This window comes from Mauremys mutica, chromosome 1 (assembly GCF_020497125.1).
Source record: "Mauremys mutica isolate MM-2020 ecotype Southern chromosome 1, ASM2049712v1, whole genome shotgun sequence".
In the NCBI taxonomy this organism is placed as follows: domain Eukaryota; kingdom Metazoa; phylum Chordata; order Testudines; family Geoemydidae; genus Mauremys; species Mauremys mutica.
The window spans coordinates 375,026,795-375,044,304 of NC_059072.1; the positions used below are offsets into that span (position 1 = coordinate 375,026,795).

Here is a 17,510-nt window from a genome sequence, read left to right on the forward strand (position 1 = left end):
CCTCCCCACAAGCCACCCCTCTGATAGCAGGCTACAGAGCAATAGCAGAGACTGGATGGGACCTAGGAGCCCTGTCCCAGTTGCAAACAGGACCCAGCCGTCCTGGCCGATAGCACCAGCCTCGAACCTCTAGCTCCCCATTGTAAGCAGTGGGCTATAGCCACTGAATCAATCCGCCAAGCAGCGTGGCTACGGAGCGCATGCTCATTACACTCAGGCGCTAACAGATGCTACGCATGCGCGATCTCCTCCTGCAACAGGTTTAGGGGCGGGGCTGGAGGACCCTCCGCATCCCAGCGCGCACCCGTACCTGAGGCGTGTGGCTGCGTGAGTGGTGGTTGTACGCTGCGCATGCTCAGAGCCCGTCTCCCAGGTATGGCGCGTGCGCAGTTCTCCTCCAGGGCCAGGCGTCCGAGTGGTCGCGCATGCGCGTCGTCCTCAATCCCCGGGGAGCCGTGGCAAGGCATGCGCGGTAGGCCGGGAGAGGGAGCGGGGCTGTCCATGGCCGGCGGCGGTGCGGAGCGGCTGCCCGGGATGCTGCGGACAGTGGCGGCCTTGGTGCTGCTGGCGCAGCTGGCGGGCCGGGGGGCGCATGCGCTCTACTTTCACATCGGGGAGACCGAGAAGCGCTGCTTCATCGAGGAGATCCCAGACGAGACCATGGTGATCGGTGAGGGGGGGCGAGACCAACCGGAGCGGGGGGGGGGGGGAGATGGGAGAGACCAACCAGCGCAGGGGGGCTGACACGAGGGGTGTGGTGGGAGCTGACAGGAGGAAGCGGACATGGGGTAAAGGGTGCGGGGGGCTGACAGGAGGGGGTGGGTGGCTGACACGAGGGGAGTGGCGTGGGAATGGGGGCGAGCGGGCTGGGTTTGATGTGGGGCAGGGTGTTTGGGGTGATGGGCAGCAGGGGTGGGGGTGTTGGGGTGACAGGTCAGTGGGGGCAGCGGGAAGTGACGTCGGGGGTGGAGTAGTACAGGGCAGTGGAGGGTAATGGAGTAGGGGGCGGGGGGCAGGGCCAGCTGGTGGTATGAGGGGAGGCCCTGCCCTGATCCCCGTCTCTGTCATGCAGGGAATTACCGCACCCAGCTGTGGGACAAGCAGTCAGAGTCGTTCCTGCCCTCCACGCCGGGGCTGGGCATGCATGTGGAAGTGAAGGACCCTGATGGAAAGGTAACGCTGGGGGTGGCTGTGCGCCTCCTGCCCGGACTTGCCCTGCTGCTTCAGGCAGAGCCCAGTTATCCTGCACAGGGGCACCTTCATGTGCCCTCTTCCTTCCTGCTGCCCAGATCCTGGTGCCTCCCTTTGGTAAGGCCTCTGCTGCCCTTTGGGGTCAGATCTCAGGGGCTGCGGGCTTCGCTGGCCCAAGGCTTCCCTTGCCCTAGGAAAGTACCATCAGCAGCACGCTGGCACTGTGGGGTAGGATGGCGGGGCTTGCTCGGCACTCACGATTCTGTTGCTGGTGGTTCCAGGTGGTTCTGTCCCGGCAGTATGGCTCAGAGGGCCGCTTCACCTTCACCTCGCACACCCCGGGCGAGCACCAGATCTGCCTGCACTCCAACTCTACGCGCATGGCGCTCTTCGCAGGCGGCAAGCTGGTAAGAGAATCCCATCAGTGCTTCGCCCTGGCTCTGCCTCTGAACCCGGCGAGGCAGAGGGCTCAGGGTGCAGGTTGTCCGTTTCTTGAGGGAGAGCAGTTGAAACACTGCCTGTTGGCTATGGGGAAGGGCTGTCAGCCTAACGTGCCTGACTGGGCACCAGTCCTGGCTCTGCCACTCTCTCCCAGGATGATCACCATGGGCCATTGCCTGCCTTCTCTGTGCCTCAGTTTCTCCAGCCGTAGCACAGGGGTAATACCTACTGCTTGTGGGAAGGGGAAGTGGGTCTCTCTTATATGTGTAAAGTGCTCTCAGATGCTGGAGGGAGGGGACCAGAGAGTGTGTGGAAGCTGAAGGACAGATTCCCTGGGGCCTTAACCTGTAACTGCATGTGCCATGTTGCTGGAAGCCCTGTGCCTCTGACCCCACATGTGCCATGTGCAGCGCGTGCACCTGGACATCCAGGTCGGAGAGCACACCAACAACTACCCCGAGATTGCAGCCAAGGACAAGCTGACAGAGCTGCAGCTCCGAGCCCGGCAGCTGCTAGACCAAGTGGAGCAGATCCAGAAGGAGCAGAACTACCAAAGGGTAAGGGGCCCCGGGGTATGTGGGTGTGGGGCTCTTGAGGGTTACTGAGGTGACTGTCCAACCCCCCCGCCCCCGCCACACACACACAACTCGCCCCAGAGAGTTCAGGGTTGTAACATCTGCTCACACAGTGCTGGTTGGCGTTCTTGGAATCTGCATAGGGCTGGGACAGGGAACCGTGGCAGGAAAGCCAGCCCAGTGGCCATGGCAGAGAGGGCTCATTAGGGGGCCGTACAGGCTGAAAACACACACTTGGCCTCATGTTCTGACAAAGGGGCCCGTGCGAGATGTGCTTCGGCTTGTGGCTGGGTGAGGTGGGATTCATGAGGAGTGAGGGTGACATGAGGCAGCTGGGCATAGGATGGCAGTGCCCACCCCCTCTGCTTCACCTGATCCTGGTCTGTGTCACACCTGGGACCATTGGGGACTGAGTGGGTTGGTGCCTGCCTAATCTGGAAGCTGTTGGCAAGGGATGTAAGTGTGCATGTGGGAGACCTGCCCGGTTTGGAAGCCATTGGTGGGGGCAGTAAGTGTGGGGGTGCCTGCTTGTGCACATGAAGAGGGCGCCATATGCTGGCTGCACGGTAGCATGGGCAGTGATCCCCTTGGGGCGAGATGGAGAGGGGCCTACCGAGGGGGGGTGGCGTTGCGCCTGGGGGGCAGGGATTGGGGAGGGTTCCCCACCCATTCTGACTCCTCTTCCCATGTGCTCCCCCCACAGTACCGGGAGGAGCGGTTCCGCATGACCAGCGAGAGCACCAACCAGCGGGTGCTGTGGTGGTCCATTGCCCAGACCATCATCCTCATCCTCACCGGCATCTGGCAGATGAGACACCTCAAGAGCTTCTTCGAGGCCAAGAAACTGGTTTAATCCCCGGCCTCCCCAATTGCCACTGCAGCGCCCTCCTCCCTCCACTCCCCCTGCCCCCCCCCCACGCTGGCATGCCCTTCGCTGGCCCTCCCCCTCTGGGCATAGGTAGGCACTGAATTGCACTGGAGCTGGGAAGCATCGGTACCTGCTGGCTGTCGCAGCACCATGCTCCCAAGCCCCTTGGGGGCCATGATTAGCCAGCCTGGCCACCAGGCATCTTGCTGTGTTGGCAGCAGGAGGCCAGATCCTGGCTGTCTTTGCCAGCAGGGGCTAGCAGCTCCTCCTGGGGGCTTGGCACTGATCTGCCTTTCTACTGGCAGGGCATCAGGGGAGTGCCAGCCTGGGCAGAGGTCGCTCTGTCCTCGCACAGGGGTGCCATCCGTGCTGCTCTCCCTCCAGTTGCTAGGGCCCTGATGCCCTGTCCTTTACCCTACTGGCACCTGTTTCGCTCTGGTTCATCCCGCCTGTGGTTGATAGCTGAGGCATTAGGGAGTGGAGTGCGTCTGGTGCATTTGGTCGGCGGGTTCGCACCTGGCGTATGTATTTCAGCCCTTGGGTGCGAGGAGAGGTGAGGGGCAGCCGCTATTTTATACCAGAATCTATTTTGATAACTGCAGCCCAGGACAGTGGCATGGCCTCTTCTTTCCCCTGGCGCCCTGCCCCTTACCTGCAGGGGAGGCCAGACTCCACTTCCTCTTTCCCAGGTCATCTGCTCCAGTCCCCCATAAGAGACTAGAGATGCTCTGACTGTGGCCAGGAGCGCGCAGGAAGGGAGAGCTGAATTTAGCCTTCTAGGGCAGGCCCCATGCCAAGCTGTATCGGCCTGTCTCACCCCCGGCACGTGACCTGTTCAGTTTCGTCTGAGATCCCAGGCTTCTTGCACCCTCCCTCAGCTGGGTTGGCGCTGGGTCTACTCAGGGGGTGAAGTACATTGCAGTGGATGCTTTCCTCTGGAGTTTCTTCCCAGCTTTGTTGCGTGGCAGGGGGAAACGGCCAGTGTCAGTGGACACTCCCCTCCCTTTTGGTATTTATGGTGGTGAAGGCAGATGGGTATGGGGCTGCCCTGGTATAATTAAGATGCAGTAAATCTGAAATGCAGTTTGATGTTTTCTCCTTCCCCTATGGTACTACCGAATTGGGTTGGTTCTGTCTGGGCCCAGCCCCCATGCTGCAGGGAGAATTCATAACAGATGTTCTTTGTTACGATTTTGGAGTGAAATAAAACCTCTTCTGGTAACTCGCGTGCTGGGGGATGGTTATTGAACTGGGGCTGGTTTCTGAGCACTCTGTCTGGCTGTTTCTACTGCTGGTGAAACAGGGGAGACCCTAGAAAAACAACCCCAGTAAATTCTTTGGGGAGGCCCATATGTACCTAGCACCGAGCCCCACCCCAACATGCTGGGAAGAAAATGGATTTAGGTTTTGTAAAGATGGTCTTGTTTTCATGCTAAATCGAAGTTTATCAAAAACGTGAGATTGAGGTGACAGTGAACAAATGGTTACACACACAACACAATCATAACTTGCTTTCTCGAGCCTCCCACCAGATTAACTTCCTCTCTAGAGAAGTGTATCTCACCCAAAGCCCTCTGCAGCGTTTCAGCCAAGGTTGGCTGAGCCAGTTTTCATGAATGCAACCGCACAGTCTGTTTACTTCCCGGGTAGGAGGGTGTTCTCCGCCTTCTAGAAATCTCCCCCGCTCCCCCCAAGTTAGTTGTCTTTGCTTATGGACAGGATAACCCCCGCCCCCTTGCCTCCAGGCTTGCATGCTCCATTCCTGTTGACTTCACATCTCTTTGTTAACATTTGAGTGCATTTAGCTGGGCAGCCATCGAGAGGAATAAATCTCTCTTGTCTGACAGAAAACCTGCTTTACACCTCTGCTGGTGCCTTGTACTTCGCTGCAGACTCTGACAACACATTTTCGGTCTATGTACGTAACTCGTTACAGGCTATCCAGGTGTACGTTTCACGCCGATGCTAAGGAGCAGTGTGACCCTGGCTTTCATATGAAACCTCACCTGACACCCATTGGTGAACCAGCATGTACAGACCAGTCATGATATACCTGTAAGCCCCTTGTCAGTGCCATTCCGAAGGTCTTGGGTCACAACAGGAGCTGTTCTGAGCTCCACAGCTAGCCCACAAAGCATGTGGGAAGAGAAGGGAGATGCCTGTGCTCACCTATGGACACGACCCCAGAATGTAGATACAATCGCAGCCACAGTGATCCCGAGTGAATCGCTCACAACTGACATGCAGTAAGAACAGCAAAAGGGGTACGTGATGAGGTACATGCTAGAGTACATCCTCCCCCTGGGGCAATCACTCTCTGGTGTTTCCTGTGGGATCCTGCAGGGATCAGTTCTTGGCCCTGGTATGTTTCATATTTTTATCAATGGCCTGGAAAATCACTGATGAAGTTTGCAGGTGCCCCAAACGGTGGGGGAGTGGTAAGTAACGAAGAGGACAGGTCACTGATACAGAGCCAGCTGGATTGCTTGGTAAGCTGGGCGCAAGCAATACACATTTTAATATGAGTGAATATAAAGTTCTACATCTAGCAACAAAGAATGCAGGCCATGCTTACGTGACAAGACTTCATCCTGGGAAGCAGTGACTGAAAAGGACTTCTGGAGGCATCAGATGAACATGAGCTCCCAGTGACACACTGGGGCCAAAAGAGCTGATGTGAACCTGGGATGCATAAACAAGCACAGAGGTTATTTTATCTCTGTATTTGGTGCTGGTGTGAGCGCTGCTGGAATCCAGTGCCCAGTTCTGGTGCCCACAGTTCAAGAAGGATAGTGATTAATTGGAGCGGGGGCAGAGAAAAGCCAAGACAAAGATTAAAGGATTAGAAAACCTGCTTCGTAATGAGAGACTCAAGGAGCTCAGTCTGTTTAGCTCAACAAAGAGAAGGCTAAGGGGTGATTGGATCATAGTCTATAAGCATCTATGTGGGGAACAAATTCAGTGGTGTGTGTCAATCTAGCGGGTAAAGATGTTGCAGCGCAATGGCTGGAAGCTGAAGCTAGACAAAGTTAGACTGGAAATAAGCTGCACATTTTTAACAGGGAGGGTAATTAACCACTAGAACAATTTCCCAAGGCTCATGGTGCAGTCTCCATCACCAGCAGTGTTTAAGTCCAGACTGGATGTGTTTCTACAAGATCTGCTCTACTTCAAACAGGAATTAATTCAGGGAAGTTTTAGGGCCTGGGTTATGCAGGGGTCAGCATAGCTGCGCACATTGGTTCCTTCTAGCCTTGAAATCTATAAAATTGTGGGGGCCCTGATCTGTAATGGCATTTGGGTGCTGTCACAATACAAGTAAAGTAGTTGTAAAATGGCCTGGTTCCATGTGGAGTCAGCCCATGGTGCCTAAACACCACGAATCTGGCCCAAGCTTAACCAAAATGCTCTAAGTTGGTTCTTTTTCTTTGCCTTCATGTCTCTGAGCTGTTAGGCAAGGCATTTCCCAGCTTTTCTCTACCAACATGACTGGTAGAAACTTACACAATCATCTGACTCCAGGAGCAGGTGCTTTAGACTGCTGAGAGTTGGCAACACTGGAGTGAAGAGTGGCTGTCCTACAGCTGGGTATTGGAACTGGCCTGGAGGTGGGGGGACTGCTGGGTCAGAACTGGAACCGGGGAGCAGCTGGGTGGAGCTGGGCATCGGAACCGGCCCCAGGGAGCGGCTGGGGTGGAGCCAGGCGTTGGAACCAGCCATCATCCTGTGGTTTCTCCCTGCGCGGCCCCTGGCTTGTAGCAATGCCTTTGATGCCGCCCCGGCTAGCTAGGTGGGTGAGTGGAGCCTGGCACTGCTGGATCTCAAACCTGAGCCAAAGGTAGGGTGACCAGATGTCCTGATTTTATAGGGACAGTCCCGATTTTTGGGTCTTTTTCTTATATAGGCTCCTATTACCCCCCCCCCCCGTCCCGAATTTTCACATTTGCTGTCTGGTCACCCTAGCCAAAGGGTCATTAATGGCCCTTTTGTCTCCTGAGCCCTGCTCTGGGGACTGAGGCCAAGCAGGGCCAAGCCCCACTATCCCAGCTCGGGGAGGGGAGTCTAGTGGTTAGAGCAGGGGAGGGGCTGGGAGCCAGGACTCCTGGGTTCTGTCCTTGGCTCTGGGAGGGGAGTGGGGGCCAGGGGTCAGAGGAGGGGGCGCCAATGGGCTCTGCTCCTGCCCCTCCCGCCCCAGGCAGGGGCTGGCGGGCTGTGGGGGTGGGGCTCCCCCCCGCGGGGTGCAGGACTCTCCTCCTGGCCAGGGGGCAGCAGACGGAATGGGGGGGGGGGGACGCTCTAGTCGCGTGGTTGCGCCTTTATGGTGCTTCCGCGCTGCAAGTGGCGCATGCGCCCTGAGCCGGGGGCGGGCAGCGCAGGCTGGAGATGGAGCCGGAGCCGAGCTTCGCGCACATGGGGCTGGACGGGCGGCTGCTGCAGGTACCGGCCCGCGGGCCGGGCGGGAACCAGGGGCCCTGGCTCCCCCCACCCAGCTCTAACCACTAGATTCCCCCGACGCCCCTGGGCTGGGGAGGGAACCCAGGAGTCCTGCCCCCCCCCCCAGTCCCTAGCCCCTCGCAGAGCCAGGAGCGGACCATGGGATCCAGCCAGTGCCGCCCCCAGGGCAGGGTGGGAGGCCGGGAGGCCCTTCTCCCTGCAGAGGCCACAGGAGACCCCCGCCCCGCCCTCCCTGTGTCCGTGGGGGGTGTCTCAGCGAGGGACCAGGCGCGTCCCACCAATCACATCCCCCTCGGTGCCTGGGTCCCCTGGCAATGCCCAGCTGCTGCCCTGGGGGTGTGTGTGTGTGGGGGGGTGATGATGTGACCCCCCCGCTCCTCTTGGCACAGCTGGGAGGAGCATGGCCTAGTGGCTAGAGCCCTGGCCTGGCTGTCAGGGTGCTGGGGTTGTGTTCCTGGCCCTGCCACCCAGGTGTGTGGAGCTGAGGGGCATGTCCTCCGCTCTGTGGCATGGGGTGATGGGGCCGGGGTGAAATTCATCCCCTTGGCAAAGCTCCGTGTGATCTCGGCTGCCAGCTGCTGGCTGTGGTGGGGACCTCAAGACTTGGGCATAGAGCCTGGCTACTTGTGTGCCCTCCCCCCCACCCCCCGTGGGAAGAGCCCAGGGCACTGAGCGCTCTAGTCTCAGCCGACCAAGGGGCAGGAAGGGCCCTGCAGCACCCCCCCCCCCACTTGTGCCCCAGACACTTTGGCTGCTCTCTGGGGTTCCTACCAGGCTCTCTCCATCCCTCCCCGCAGGCCATCGCTGAGCTGGGCTGGGCCAAGCCCACACTGATCCAGGAGAAGGCCATTCCGCTGGCCCTGGAGGGCAAGGACCTGCTGGCCCGGGCTAGGACTGGCTCTGGGAAGACGGCCGCCTATGCCATCCCCCTCATCCAGCACTTGCTCCAAGTGAAGATGGTACGTCTCCACCCAGGGGCACAACTAATGGCTCGGGCAGGGCCCCCTTTGTGGGGGAGCCCTTCACTGCACTGGGTCTAGGCCTGATCCTGTTAGGGCCCCACTGTCTTGGGCAGAGCAGCTGGGGTCCTTCTGCCTCTCAGCCCGCATGGGCCCCTTTTGCTGCTCATGCCAAGGTGCCCTGGGTGGAGGATGGGGACTGTCTCTGCTGCGGACAGCCTGGGGACCCTGGTGCATTGGATCAGAACCTGGCTCTCCAGCAGCTTGGTGCCCTCTTGAGCCCCAAGGCCATTGCTGTGTAACAGGAGATGGTAGCTCCTGGGGGGGGGGCTGCCCTGGAATGGGGGCAGTGCCCGGCTCAAGGCAGTGTCCATCCCTGGGGCACAGGCATTGTATCCTCTCCAGCGAGATACCCCGGGACATCCCACTGAGTGCATGGCAGGCCCTGGGTGCCCAGCTGGTGTCTGACCTTGACCCTTATCCTCCAGTCCCCCTTGGTGATGGAGCAGGCTGTGCGTGGGCTGGTCCTGGTGCCCACCAAGGAGCTGGGCCAGCAGGTGCTGCAGATGATCCGGCAGCTGACGGCGTACTGCTCCCGCGATGTCCGTGTCGCCGATGTCTCCGGGCAGGTGGACATGTCTGCACAGAGGTGAGAGCTCCCGGGAGAAGGGGCGGGCTGGGGCAGACAGGAGGGGGAGTGGGCTGGGGACTGGAGAGGGGGAAGATAGGGACTTAGGGGGCCTGGTGCCCACTCATAGTCAGTGATCAAAGCTGCCTGCTCCCTGGGAGCAGCCTGTGCTCTGAGTGCCAGCGGCTTGCGGGACCCGATGCACCCTGGTGCACCATGGAGCCAAAGGGCCAGCTGGCTTGGAGCATGCCTGGGGATACATGACGGGGAGCTATTGGCCTCTCCCAACCCCAAGGGCTCTACTGCCCTGGAGAGACCAGAGAGCCCCCGTGAGCCAGTGGCAATGTGTCAGGCAGGGTGCCTGGTGGGGGCAGCTGCTCTCCGGCTGAAGCTCTCCACGTGGATCGGCCTTTCCTGCCCTTATGAGGGCGCTGCCCTTCCCTTCCCTCCCAGGCAGGAGCCCTGGGAGCTCTGCAGGCTCACGAAGTCCCCATGAAGGAGTTTCGGGGACACCTCCCTGGTTGGGGGTAGGGGCTCTGCAGTGCGGTGACTAGCTAAGCCCGGCTGTGATCCAAGCTAGGCTGACTACCAGGACCAGCATGGACCTGGCCAGGCCAGCCCAGGCTATAGACTAGCTCCACTCGGGGCAGGGCTGGGGGCACAGCCTCTCTGCTCAGTGAGGATCATTACCCCATGCCCCCCCTCCCACACTGGTAGAGGCTGCCAGTGCCTGGGGTCGCTTCTGCTCCGGCCCCTCCTGCTCTCTGGCCAGCTGTGGGGAGCAGCCAGGCCCTGAGAGCTGTGTTGTTCTTGAAGAAAGGAGCGGGACCGGTCTGGCTCCCTGCAAACCCAGGCAGCTGCTGTCCCAATTGCACTGGAATCCTGGTCTACAAGGTTTTCTTTCCAACCGTAAGAGCTAGGGGGGTGGGGGTGGGGCGTGTGCACTCGGGGGCACAGCCCGGGGGAGGGTGTGTGTGCGGGGGAGGGTGTGTGCACGTGGGGTGCCCGGCCCGGAGGAGAGCGTGTGTGCCCTGGCTGGCTCTTGGCTGCACTCTGGGGAATGCTGCTGTATTAGAACCTTGCAGGCAGGCAGCAAGATCTAGTGTTTGGGGTAGGGGACAAGGAGCAGGATCTTTTCCTGGCTGTCCCTGACTTGCTGTGCAGCCATGGGTAGTTCCAGTCCCCCGCACCGCGTAGGAGGCGCTGGCGATCGCTGTGTACCTGGCCTGGTGGTGACACCCTCCCCCGGCCCCGTGTGGCCCAGCCCCTCACGCTGCTCTGTGCCCCTGGCAGGCCCATCCTGATGGAGAAGCCGGATGTGGTGGTGGGGACGCCATCACGGGTCCTGGCTCACCTGCAGGGCCACAGCCTGAGCCTGCGCCACTCCCTGGAGGTGCTGGTCCTGGACGAGGCCGACCTACTCTTCTCCTTTGGCTTCGAGGAGGATCTGAAGAACCTGCTGTGGTGAGCTGCTGGGGCTGGCCTGAGCAAGGGGGCCCTGGGGAGCGGGTGTGATCTGGGAGGGTGGGGGGTCCCTGGGTGTGATCTGGTGGCGGGGACCCAATGAGTGGGGTTGATTGGGGAGGGGGCTATGGGGAGGGAAGATTTGCTTTGCTGTCTGTTGCCCGAGAGTCCATACTGCCTATAAGGCCCAGCCAGGGCTCCCCTGTCCTGGCTAGGGCTCAAAGCTGGGAGACAGCGACTGCTGTTGTGGGCAGGATCATACCCCTCTTGTGTGGGCTGTGGACAGAGCCCTCGGCAGCAGGGTGGCCGGCCCCTCCTGGAACCCGTGGGGGATGTCGCTCCGGGGCCGGGGGGAGGCTCTGAGCTGGTCTCTGGTTCCTTGGCAGCCACTTCCCCAAGATCTACCAGAGCTTCCTGATGTCGGCCACCTTCAGCGAGGAGGTGCAGGCGCTGAAGGAGCTGGTGCTGCACAACCCGGTAAGGGGGAACCTGGGGGCAGCTCGGCGGGTTCGGCGTCTTCCCCCATGGCTCTGGGCAGCTCTGCTCTGTGGCCTTGGGGCAGGCTCCTCACTGAACCATCCTGGCCTGTTATCCTGGGGGTCCCTGGGATTGGAGAGGGGAATGAGATCTCCCAGCCCCACTGCTGCATGGGGGCTGGGCCCCCTCCCCAAGGGGCGGGGTTTGGGCTGAGCACTAAGCCCCGCCCCGCCCGCAGGTGACCCTGAAGCTGCGGGAGTCCCAGCTGCCGGAGGCAGCCCAGCTGTGCCAGTACCAGATCCGCTGCGCGGGCGAGGAGGACAAGTTCCTGCTGCTTTACGCGCTGCTCAAGCTGGGGCTGGTGCCGGGCAAGGCCATCCTCTTCGTCAACACCGTGGAGCGCGGCTACCGCCTCAAGCTCTTCCTGGAGCAGTTCAGCATCCCAGCCTGCGTGCTCAACTCCGAGCTGCCCGTGCAGTCCCGGTGAGCGGGGGAACGAGCCCTGGGGGTGGGGAGGGGTGACCCATTAGGGCAGGAGAGATCGGGGTGGGGGGGGTGTCCTGGGGGTGGGGAGGGGTGACTCATTGGGTCAGGAGCGATCTTGGGGGCGGGGGTGTCCATGCAATCCATGGGGGGAAGAGCCCTGGGGGGTTGGGAACGACCCCGGGGAGTGGGGAGGGGTGGCCCATTGTGGGGTGGTCCCTGCAGTCCGTGTGGAGGGGACAGGCACTCTGCCCTCCCTCATCCCCAGTGGATCCACACACACTGTGCAGTGCCCGGCCCTAGCACTGCCGTGCGGACAGGCCCTGACTGAGGGTTAGCGCTCGCCAGCCCCGAGCTGCCGCTGGACCCACGGGGACCCCAATAGCGCTGGGCGAGCCCCCAAGGAGGGAGGGCAGTGCCTGTCGCCCTCCAGGGCGGGTCCCTGCGGCTCTCACCGGCGCCTCTGCTTGGACTCCAGGTGCCACATCATCAGCCAGTTCAACCGAGGCTTCTACGACTACATTGTCGCCACCGACGAGCAGGCGCTGGCAGAGCCTGCGGTGCGGACCAAGTGGAGGAAGGGCGCCAAGACAGAGAAGTAAGGACCACCCCCGGGCTGGCCGGCGCTGGCAACAGAGACCAGGCACTTGGTCTGTGTCCGCGGTAGCCAGGCCCGGCAGTGCCAGCCTCTGTCACCAGCAGGGGGCACCTGACTTCTCCATACTGCCCCTGCCTTATTCTGAGCACCGCCCCTCAGCTCTGCCGGGGCCCCTCAGCCCCACCCCCCGGATCTGCCGGGGCCTCTCGCCCCCAGCCCCAGCCAGCCCCCCAGCTCTGCTGGGGCCCGTCGCTCCCAGCCCCAGCCCTCACCCCCAGCTCTGCCGAGGCTCTTCGCTCCCAGTCCCAGCCCTCACCCCCAGCTCTCCCTGCGATCCCAGCCCTGCCCTGGAGGAAGAGCTCTAGGGAGCTGTCCTGCACTGGCAGTGCTGGCTGTTCTCCTGGGTCTCTGGTTGGGCTGGCTGGGGCTTGGGCTGGTGGGTTTGGCTGTGCCCTGAGGTGCCCCTTCCCCTTCCTTTGCAGGGGCAAGGACCCAGAGTACGGCGTGGCGCGGGGCATCGACTTCCAGAATGTCGCCACCATCATCAACTTTGACCCGCCCCCCTCGGTCGAGTCCTACATCCACCGGGCCGGCAGGTAGGGGCTCGGGCTGCGGGGAGGGGTGGGAGGTTCTGCTCTGGTCCATATGGGCTGGTAGCACCCAGCTGGCTGGCTGTGGAGCCCAAGGGTGTCTCCAAGGGGCACTGCCCCATGGCTGGACCTCCAGCCAGAGGCACCAGGCTGGGCTCCTCTGGCTCTCCCTGCAGTGCCCGCGTGTGTAGGGCACCTGGCTGGCACTGAGCTCGCTGGGGCCGTGCCAGCAGCAGCCCCCAAGTCAGGGGGTTCTGTCTCTAGGCTCTCAGGCCAGGTGGGGCTAGGGGGACATCGGGGAGCCCATGGAGCTGGGAACCAGCGCTGAGGCCTCTTGAAGTCCGTGGGGCTGTCCCCTGGGACCAAGGCCCTGCCCCATCCTATCGGCGAGATCAGGACACCCGGCTAATCAGACCCAATCCGGGACAGTGCTATGGGGAGGGCACAGCCATGGCCTGGCCTCGGTACCTTCCTCGGCCGGGTCCCAGCCCCTGGGGCTGATTGCCCACCCATGGGTCTGGGGGGCAGGGCGGTAGGGCCCCTCTGCGCAGCAGGGCAGGCGGAAGCTGCTGGGTCCCAGGCATGGCAGGAGAACCCCTCAATCTCTCCCCTCTGCCCCCTGCAGGACGGCCCGTGCTGACAACCCCGGCACAGCCCTGACTTTCGTGACACACCCAGAGTGCCCCCTGCTGGCCGAGATTGAGGAAGCTCTCGCAGGAGGTCAGTGAGTGCTGGGGCTGGGGTCCTATGGGGGTGGGGAGATCTGGGCACGCAGCTCGATTGGTTGCCTGGCTGGGAAAGGGTTTGAGCCATTCTTGGGGAAGGGCACAGCCAGTCTTGTGGGGGCTGGGTGGGAGGGGGGGTTTCTGTGCATCTCCCACACAGGTTGTGTCGTGCCCCAGCCCCGCTCCCACTCCTCAGGATGTGGGGGGCTGTGGGTCCCCTCCTGGGCCATGGTGCCCAGGTCCCTGGCCCTGACAGGCCCCTTCTGTCCTCACAGAGAGCACCGAGCCTGTGCTGCGCCCCTACCAGTTCCGGATGGAGGAAGTCGAGGGGCTCCGCTACAGATGCCGGGTCAGTGGAGGGGGGCGGGAGATGGGCACGGGCAGAGCCACCAACCCAAAACAGCGCCCAGCCTGCCAAGTAGCCAGGGGCTGGGTGGTAAACACCCCTTCCCTCCCCCTGGGTCCCCCACATCTGGGGGACCCTCCCCATACAGCGCCAGGGAAGGGACAGTGGGGCCCAAGGCAGCTTGGCCAGAGCTGGGGGGCTTGGAGCAGGTGCCAGGCCCTGGGGGTTTGGGGGAGTTACCAGGGCCTATTGGGTTGAAGTCCCACCAGAGGGCTGGAGCTGTGGGGGAGGGACGTGCTGGAGCCTGGGGGGCCAGGTTCTGGCCCTGTCTGTGCTGGGGGCTCTGACCTCCCCCCTCTTCCCCCTCCCCCCCCCCCCCCGCTGCCCCCCAGGATGCCATGCGCTCCGTCACCAAGCAGGCCATCAAGGAGGCGCGGCTGCGAGAGATCAAGGAGGAGCTACTCAACTCGGAGAAGCTGAAGGTGGGGGGCAGCAGTGAGGGGGCTGGGAACGAAGCCGAGTGCGGCCCCTCCGTCTGCAGGGAGTGAACCGTACTGCCCTGGGGGATTGGCTCCCCAGTGTGCACAGACGAGCTGGCTGCAGTGGGGCGTGCCTAGGCATGGCCTTGTCTCTGGCCTGGGGGGTGGGCGCCAGAGCCTGACTCCTGCTGAAGGGAGCAGGCATTGGGGGTTGCGGGGGCTGGGTGCATGGAACTCCAGGGGTGGGGTGAGCTGCAGGGGGGCATGGAACCCTGGGGGGGGGGGCACTGACTCCCGTGATGGGCTCTGGGCAGGGGGCACTGAACCACAAGGCAGGCTGGTTGAGGTTGGGGAGGGCAGTTCAGAGAGGCCCTGTCTCTCTGCAGCTGGGTCTGGGCTCAACCCTCTCCCTCCCCCCAGACGTACTTCGAGGACAATCCCCACGACCTACGGCTGCTGCGCCACGACCGGCCCCTGCACCCGGCCATCGTCAAACCGCACCTGCGCAACGTGCCTGAGTACCTGGGTCAGTGCCACCCGCCAGGGCTGGGCTCGCAGGTTTCCAGCTGGGGGGGGAGGGGGACAGGGGCACTTCTGGGGTCCCTTGTTGCCTCTCTAGCGCCTTTCACCCAGCATGATCCCAAAGGTCCTCCAGACCCTTTATAGGGCCCCCTTGTCCAGCGCTGAGATGTGCTCCTGTGGGGCAGGGTGCGGGGGCTGGTTATACAGTGACCTCTTGCTCGGCATTGAGACCCGGCTCCTCTGGGGTGGGGCATGGGAGCTGGTTATACAGGGACCAGTCACCGAGTCGCAGCCCATCTGGGGTGGGGCGCAGGGGCTGTTAGCCCCAGGGCACAGTCTCCTGTCAGTTTGGGGCAGGATTTGGGGAGCCCTGGCCCTGCAGCAGGGATATCCAGGGTGTAGGGTTCCCCCAGCTCTGTCCTGGCCTCGCTGGGTGGGGCAGGGAGTCCCAAGTTCAGGGCCCAGCCGCAGCTCCTGACCTGTCTTCTCCCTCGGCAGTGCCCCCCACCCTGCGTGCCATTGCCCAGCCCCTGCTCAACAAGCGCAAGCGACGGAAACACTTGGCCCCCAGCAGCAGCCGCCCCAGGGGGGGCTTCCAGGTGGGTGTCTGGGCTGGGCTCCTCCCCAGAGCACTGATGGCTGGAGTGGGGGTGATGGCTGGAGGGGGGGTTCTCCACAAATTCTCCAGTCCCCAGCATGCAGCTGAGGCCAAGGCAGAGGGCCCAGGAAGGGGAGGGGCTGTGATGGTGCCCACTCAGCCCCAGGGAGCCTTATCCTAGGGACTCGGTAGCTGGCACCACCATGTGCTGGGTGGGGTGGGGGTCGGGGGTCAGACGCACATTGTAGGGGGTGGGGGAGTATTCGGAGGGACCCAAGACAGCAGGAGATTCTGGGAGCCAGTGGGTCACAACAGCCCACGTTCTTCTTGATCCAGGGAGGCAGAGCCGCATCTGGCCAGCAGGGGTCACTGGGGAGCCAGCCCACTCCATTGCCTGGGAATGGGGCCCCAATGCAGGGGAGGCAGCTGGCGGGGGGAGGGAGGTGGAGCCCCCCCCCCCCCGACTCCCAGCTGCTGCCCCTAACCCCTGCTGCTTCTCTCCTAGGCCCGGGGGGGGCGCAATCCTCTGCGGAGCTTCCAGTACATGGGGAGGAGACCCCGGCGCCCAGCTGGCAAGGGGAAGACGTCCTGAGCCGTGGGCCCCCGTCAGCGACAGCACCTGGCTGGACTCAGAATGGACAATGTCCCGTGTGGCTGGGGCCGATTCCCCCGCTCGGCCAAGAGGAGACAAACGCTGCCCCCTGCGCCCCACTGCCCCTGCCTGGCTCTGCTCTCTGAGCAGGGGTCTTATGGGGCATCTGTGGCTGGGTGTGGGAATCTCCTGCTGCTGGCGTCAGCCACGCCCCAGTGCCAGGCCTCGGGAGCCTGAGTGTGGCTGTGGGGAGGAGGGGCTGGGGCCAAAGGGTTGTAGACGGCAGCTGACCCCAATAAAGCTCAGTGCTGGCTCCACACGGCTGGGTCTCTCTCCTGGGGCTCGGCTGCCCCCTGCTCCCATGGCACAGCTGGGGCTGCTCCCGGCCAGGGCACAGCTGGGGTTTGCTCTGAGCAGCCTGGAGGAGGGGGAACTGCTCTGTCCTCTCACCCCCGGCCTGCTCTGGCTAGGACGCTGGGCTGGAGGGGTGGGGGCTGGATGTGAAAGTTGTGGGGGGTGTCTAGCCAGGCCTGGTGCAGTGCTGGCCCCTCTACCTAGCTGTGAGTGCCAGTGCTCATCCCACGGGCTGCCATAGGGGGTGGAACTGTGTCTGGCTCCCGGTTACGGTGCGAGGCTCTCCAGCCGGCTCACTTGGACTCTCACCGGGGGGACATGCCTGGAGCCTGGCTCAGTTCAAACCCCGGGCACATGCTGGCCCCTCCAGGGGACACTACTGTGACAGTGTCCAGCAGCACATGTCATTGGGGGCTTTGGCAAACCCACTTTGCATGGTGGCCTCGGGTTTCATGCCCTGGTGTCGGGGGGGTGGCAAAGGAGCCAACACTCGGCCCCTGGGCTCGGGGCTCTCAGGTCCTTGGCTGCTTGTGGCAGCCTCCATCAGGAGGCAGCCGTGAGCCATAGGGAGGATTCCACGTTTAGTACAGCCAAGGATTGTGTTTCTGTGTGGCCCCAGAGATTGCCCCCCCCCACACCTTTTAAAGCAAGTTCTCTTCTCCTTTCAAAGTCAGAAACGCACCAGGTGCTTGTATCTCCCCTGGGCCGGTCAGTGCCATCACCCCCAATACAGCCATCAGTTCGTGAGAAAAGCGGCCCCTCTGCTCAGTGCCCAGGGTGCGGGCTGTCTGATTTCATTGTCCTTCCCCTTCCCTGCTTGCCATGGAACAAGAGCTGGGATTGAAGGAACGAGCCAGACTCTCCTCCCCTGTGTGGCAGGCCAGCAGACGTGGGGGAGCTGGAGCTGAGCTGGATTTCTTGGCGCAATCAGGGCACTGAACCTTTCAGTTCTCTGGCTCATGCAGGGGGCTGTTCCTACCACGTTGAAAGGGCGTGGGGGGTGTTCTGTGCAGTTTAGACAGGATGCTCCATCTGCCCTGCCTGGCCTTTTTCTGTGCCCCCCAGCCATGCTGCTCTCAGGGAAATTATTCCTGCCTGCCCCACCCATGCTGACAGGGCCCCAGTCCCTGCATCAATCCAGGCCTACAGGGCCCATGAGCATAGG

General features: G+C 62.3%; 2 protein-coding genes across 2 annotated transcripts; both read left to right on the forward strand.

The window, feature by feature from the left end:
• The first annotated feature begins 425 nt into the window (after positions 1 to 425).
• On the forward strand, positions 426 to 4,297 carry LOC123375276 (transmembrane emp24 domain-containing protein 4-like). Its single transcript, XM_045026005.1, has 5 exons — positions 426 to 670; positions 1,073 to 1,173; positions 1,473 to 1,598; positions 2,043 to 2,189; positions 2,911 to 4,297. Exons 1-5 carry the CDS (start codon positions 466 to 468, stop codon positions 3,058 to 3,060), a joined length of 729 nt encoding a protein of 242 aa, XP_044881940.1. The 5' UTR covers positions 426 to 465; the 3' UTR covers positions 3,061 to 4,297.
• A 3,110-nt stretch (positions 4,298 to 7,407) lies between these two features.
• On the forward strand, positions 7,408 to 16,301 carry LOC123351810 (probable ATP-dependent RNA helicase DDX56). Its single transcript, XM_044991465.1, has 14 exons — positions 7,408 to 7,512; positions 8,328 to 8,489; positions 8,978 to 9,138; positions 10,411 to 10,581; positions 10,968 to 11,058; positions 11,297 to 11,541; positions 12,020 to 12,139; positions 12,622 to 12,735; positions 13,355 to 13,449; positions 13,730 to 13,803; positions 14,193 to 14,282; positions 14,700 to 14,805; positions 15,300 to 15,400; positions 15,905 to 16,301. The coding sequence occupies exons 1-14, from the start codon at positions 7,459 to 7,461 to the stop codon at positions 15,989 to 15,991; spliced, it is 1,671 nt and encodes a 556-aa protein (XP_044847400.1). The 5' UTR covers positions 7,408 to 7,458; the 3' UTR covers positions 15,992 to 16,301.
• Positions 16,302 to 17,510: the final 1,209 nt, after the last annotated feature.

Bases quoted from the DNA above. Each gene is read 5' to 3' on its own strand.
- LOC123375276 (XM_045026005.1), top strand. From the start codon at position 466: ATGCGCGGTAGGCCGGGAGAGGGAGCGGGGCTGTCCATGGCCGGCGGC. The intron at 671-1,072 runs GTGAGGGGGGGC...TCTGTCATGCAG, and splicing joins AGACGAGACCATGGTGATCG to GGAATTACCGCACCCAGCTG. The intron at 1,599-2,042 runs GTAAGAGAATCC...TGCCATGTGCAG, and splicing joins TCTTCGCAGGCGGCAAGCTG to CGCGTGCACCTGGACATCCA.
- LOC123351810 (XM_044991465.1), top strand. From the start codon at position 7,459: ATGGAGCCGGAGCCGAGCTTCGCGCACATGGGGCTGGACGGGCGGCTG. The intron at 14,283-14,699 runs GTGGGGGGCAGC...CCCTCCCCCCAG, and splicing joins TCAACTCGGAGAAGCTGAAG to ACGTACTTCGAGGACAATCC. The intron at 14,806-15,299 runs GTCAGTGCCACC...CTCCCTCGGCAG, and splicing joins CAACGTGCCTGAGTACCTGG to TGCCCCCCACCCTGCGTGCC.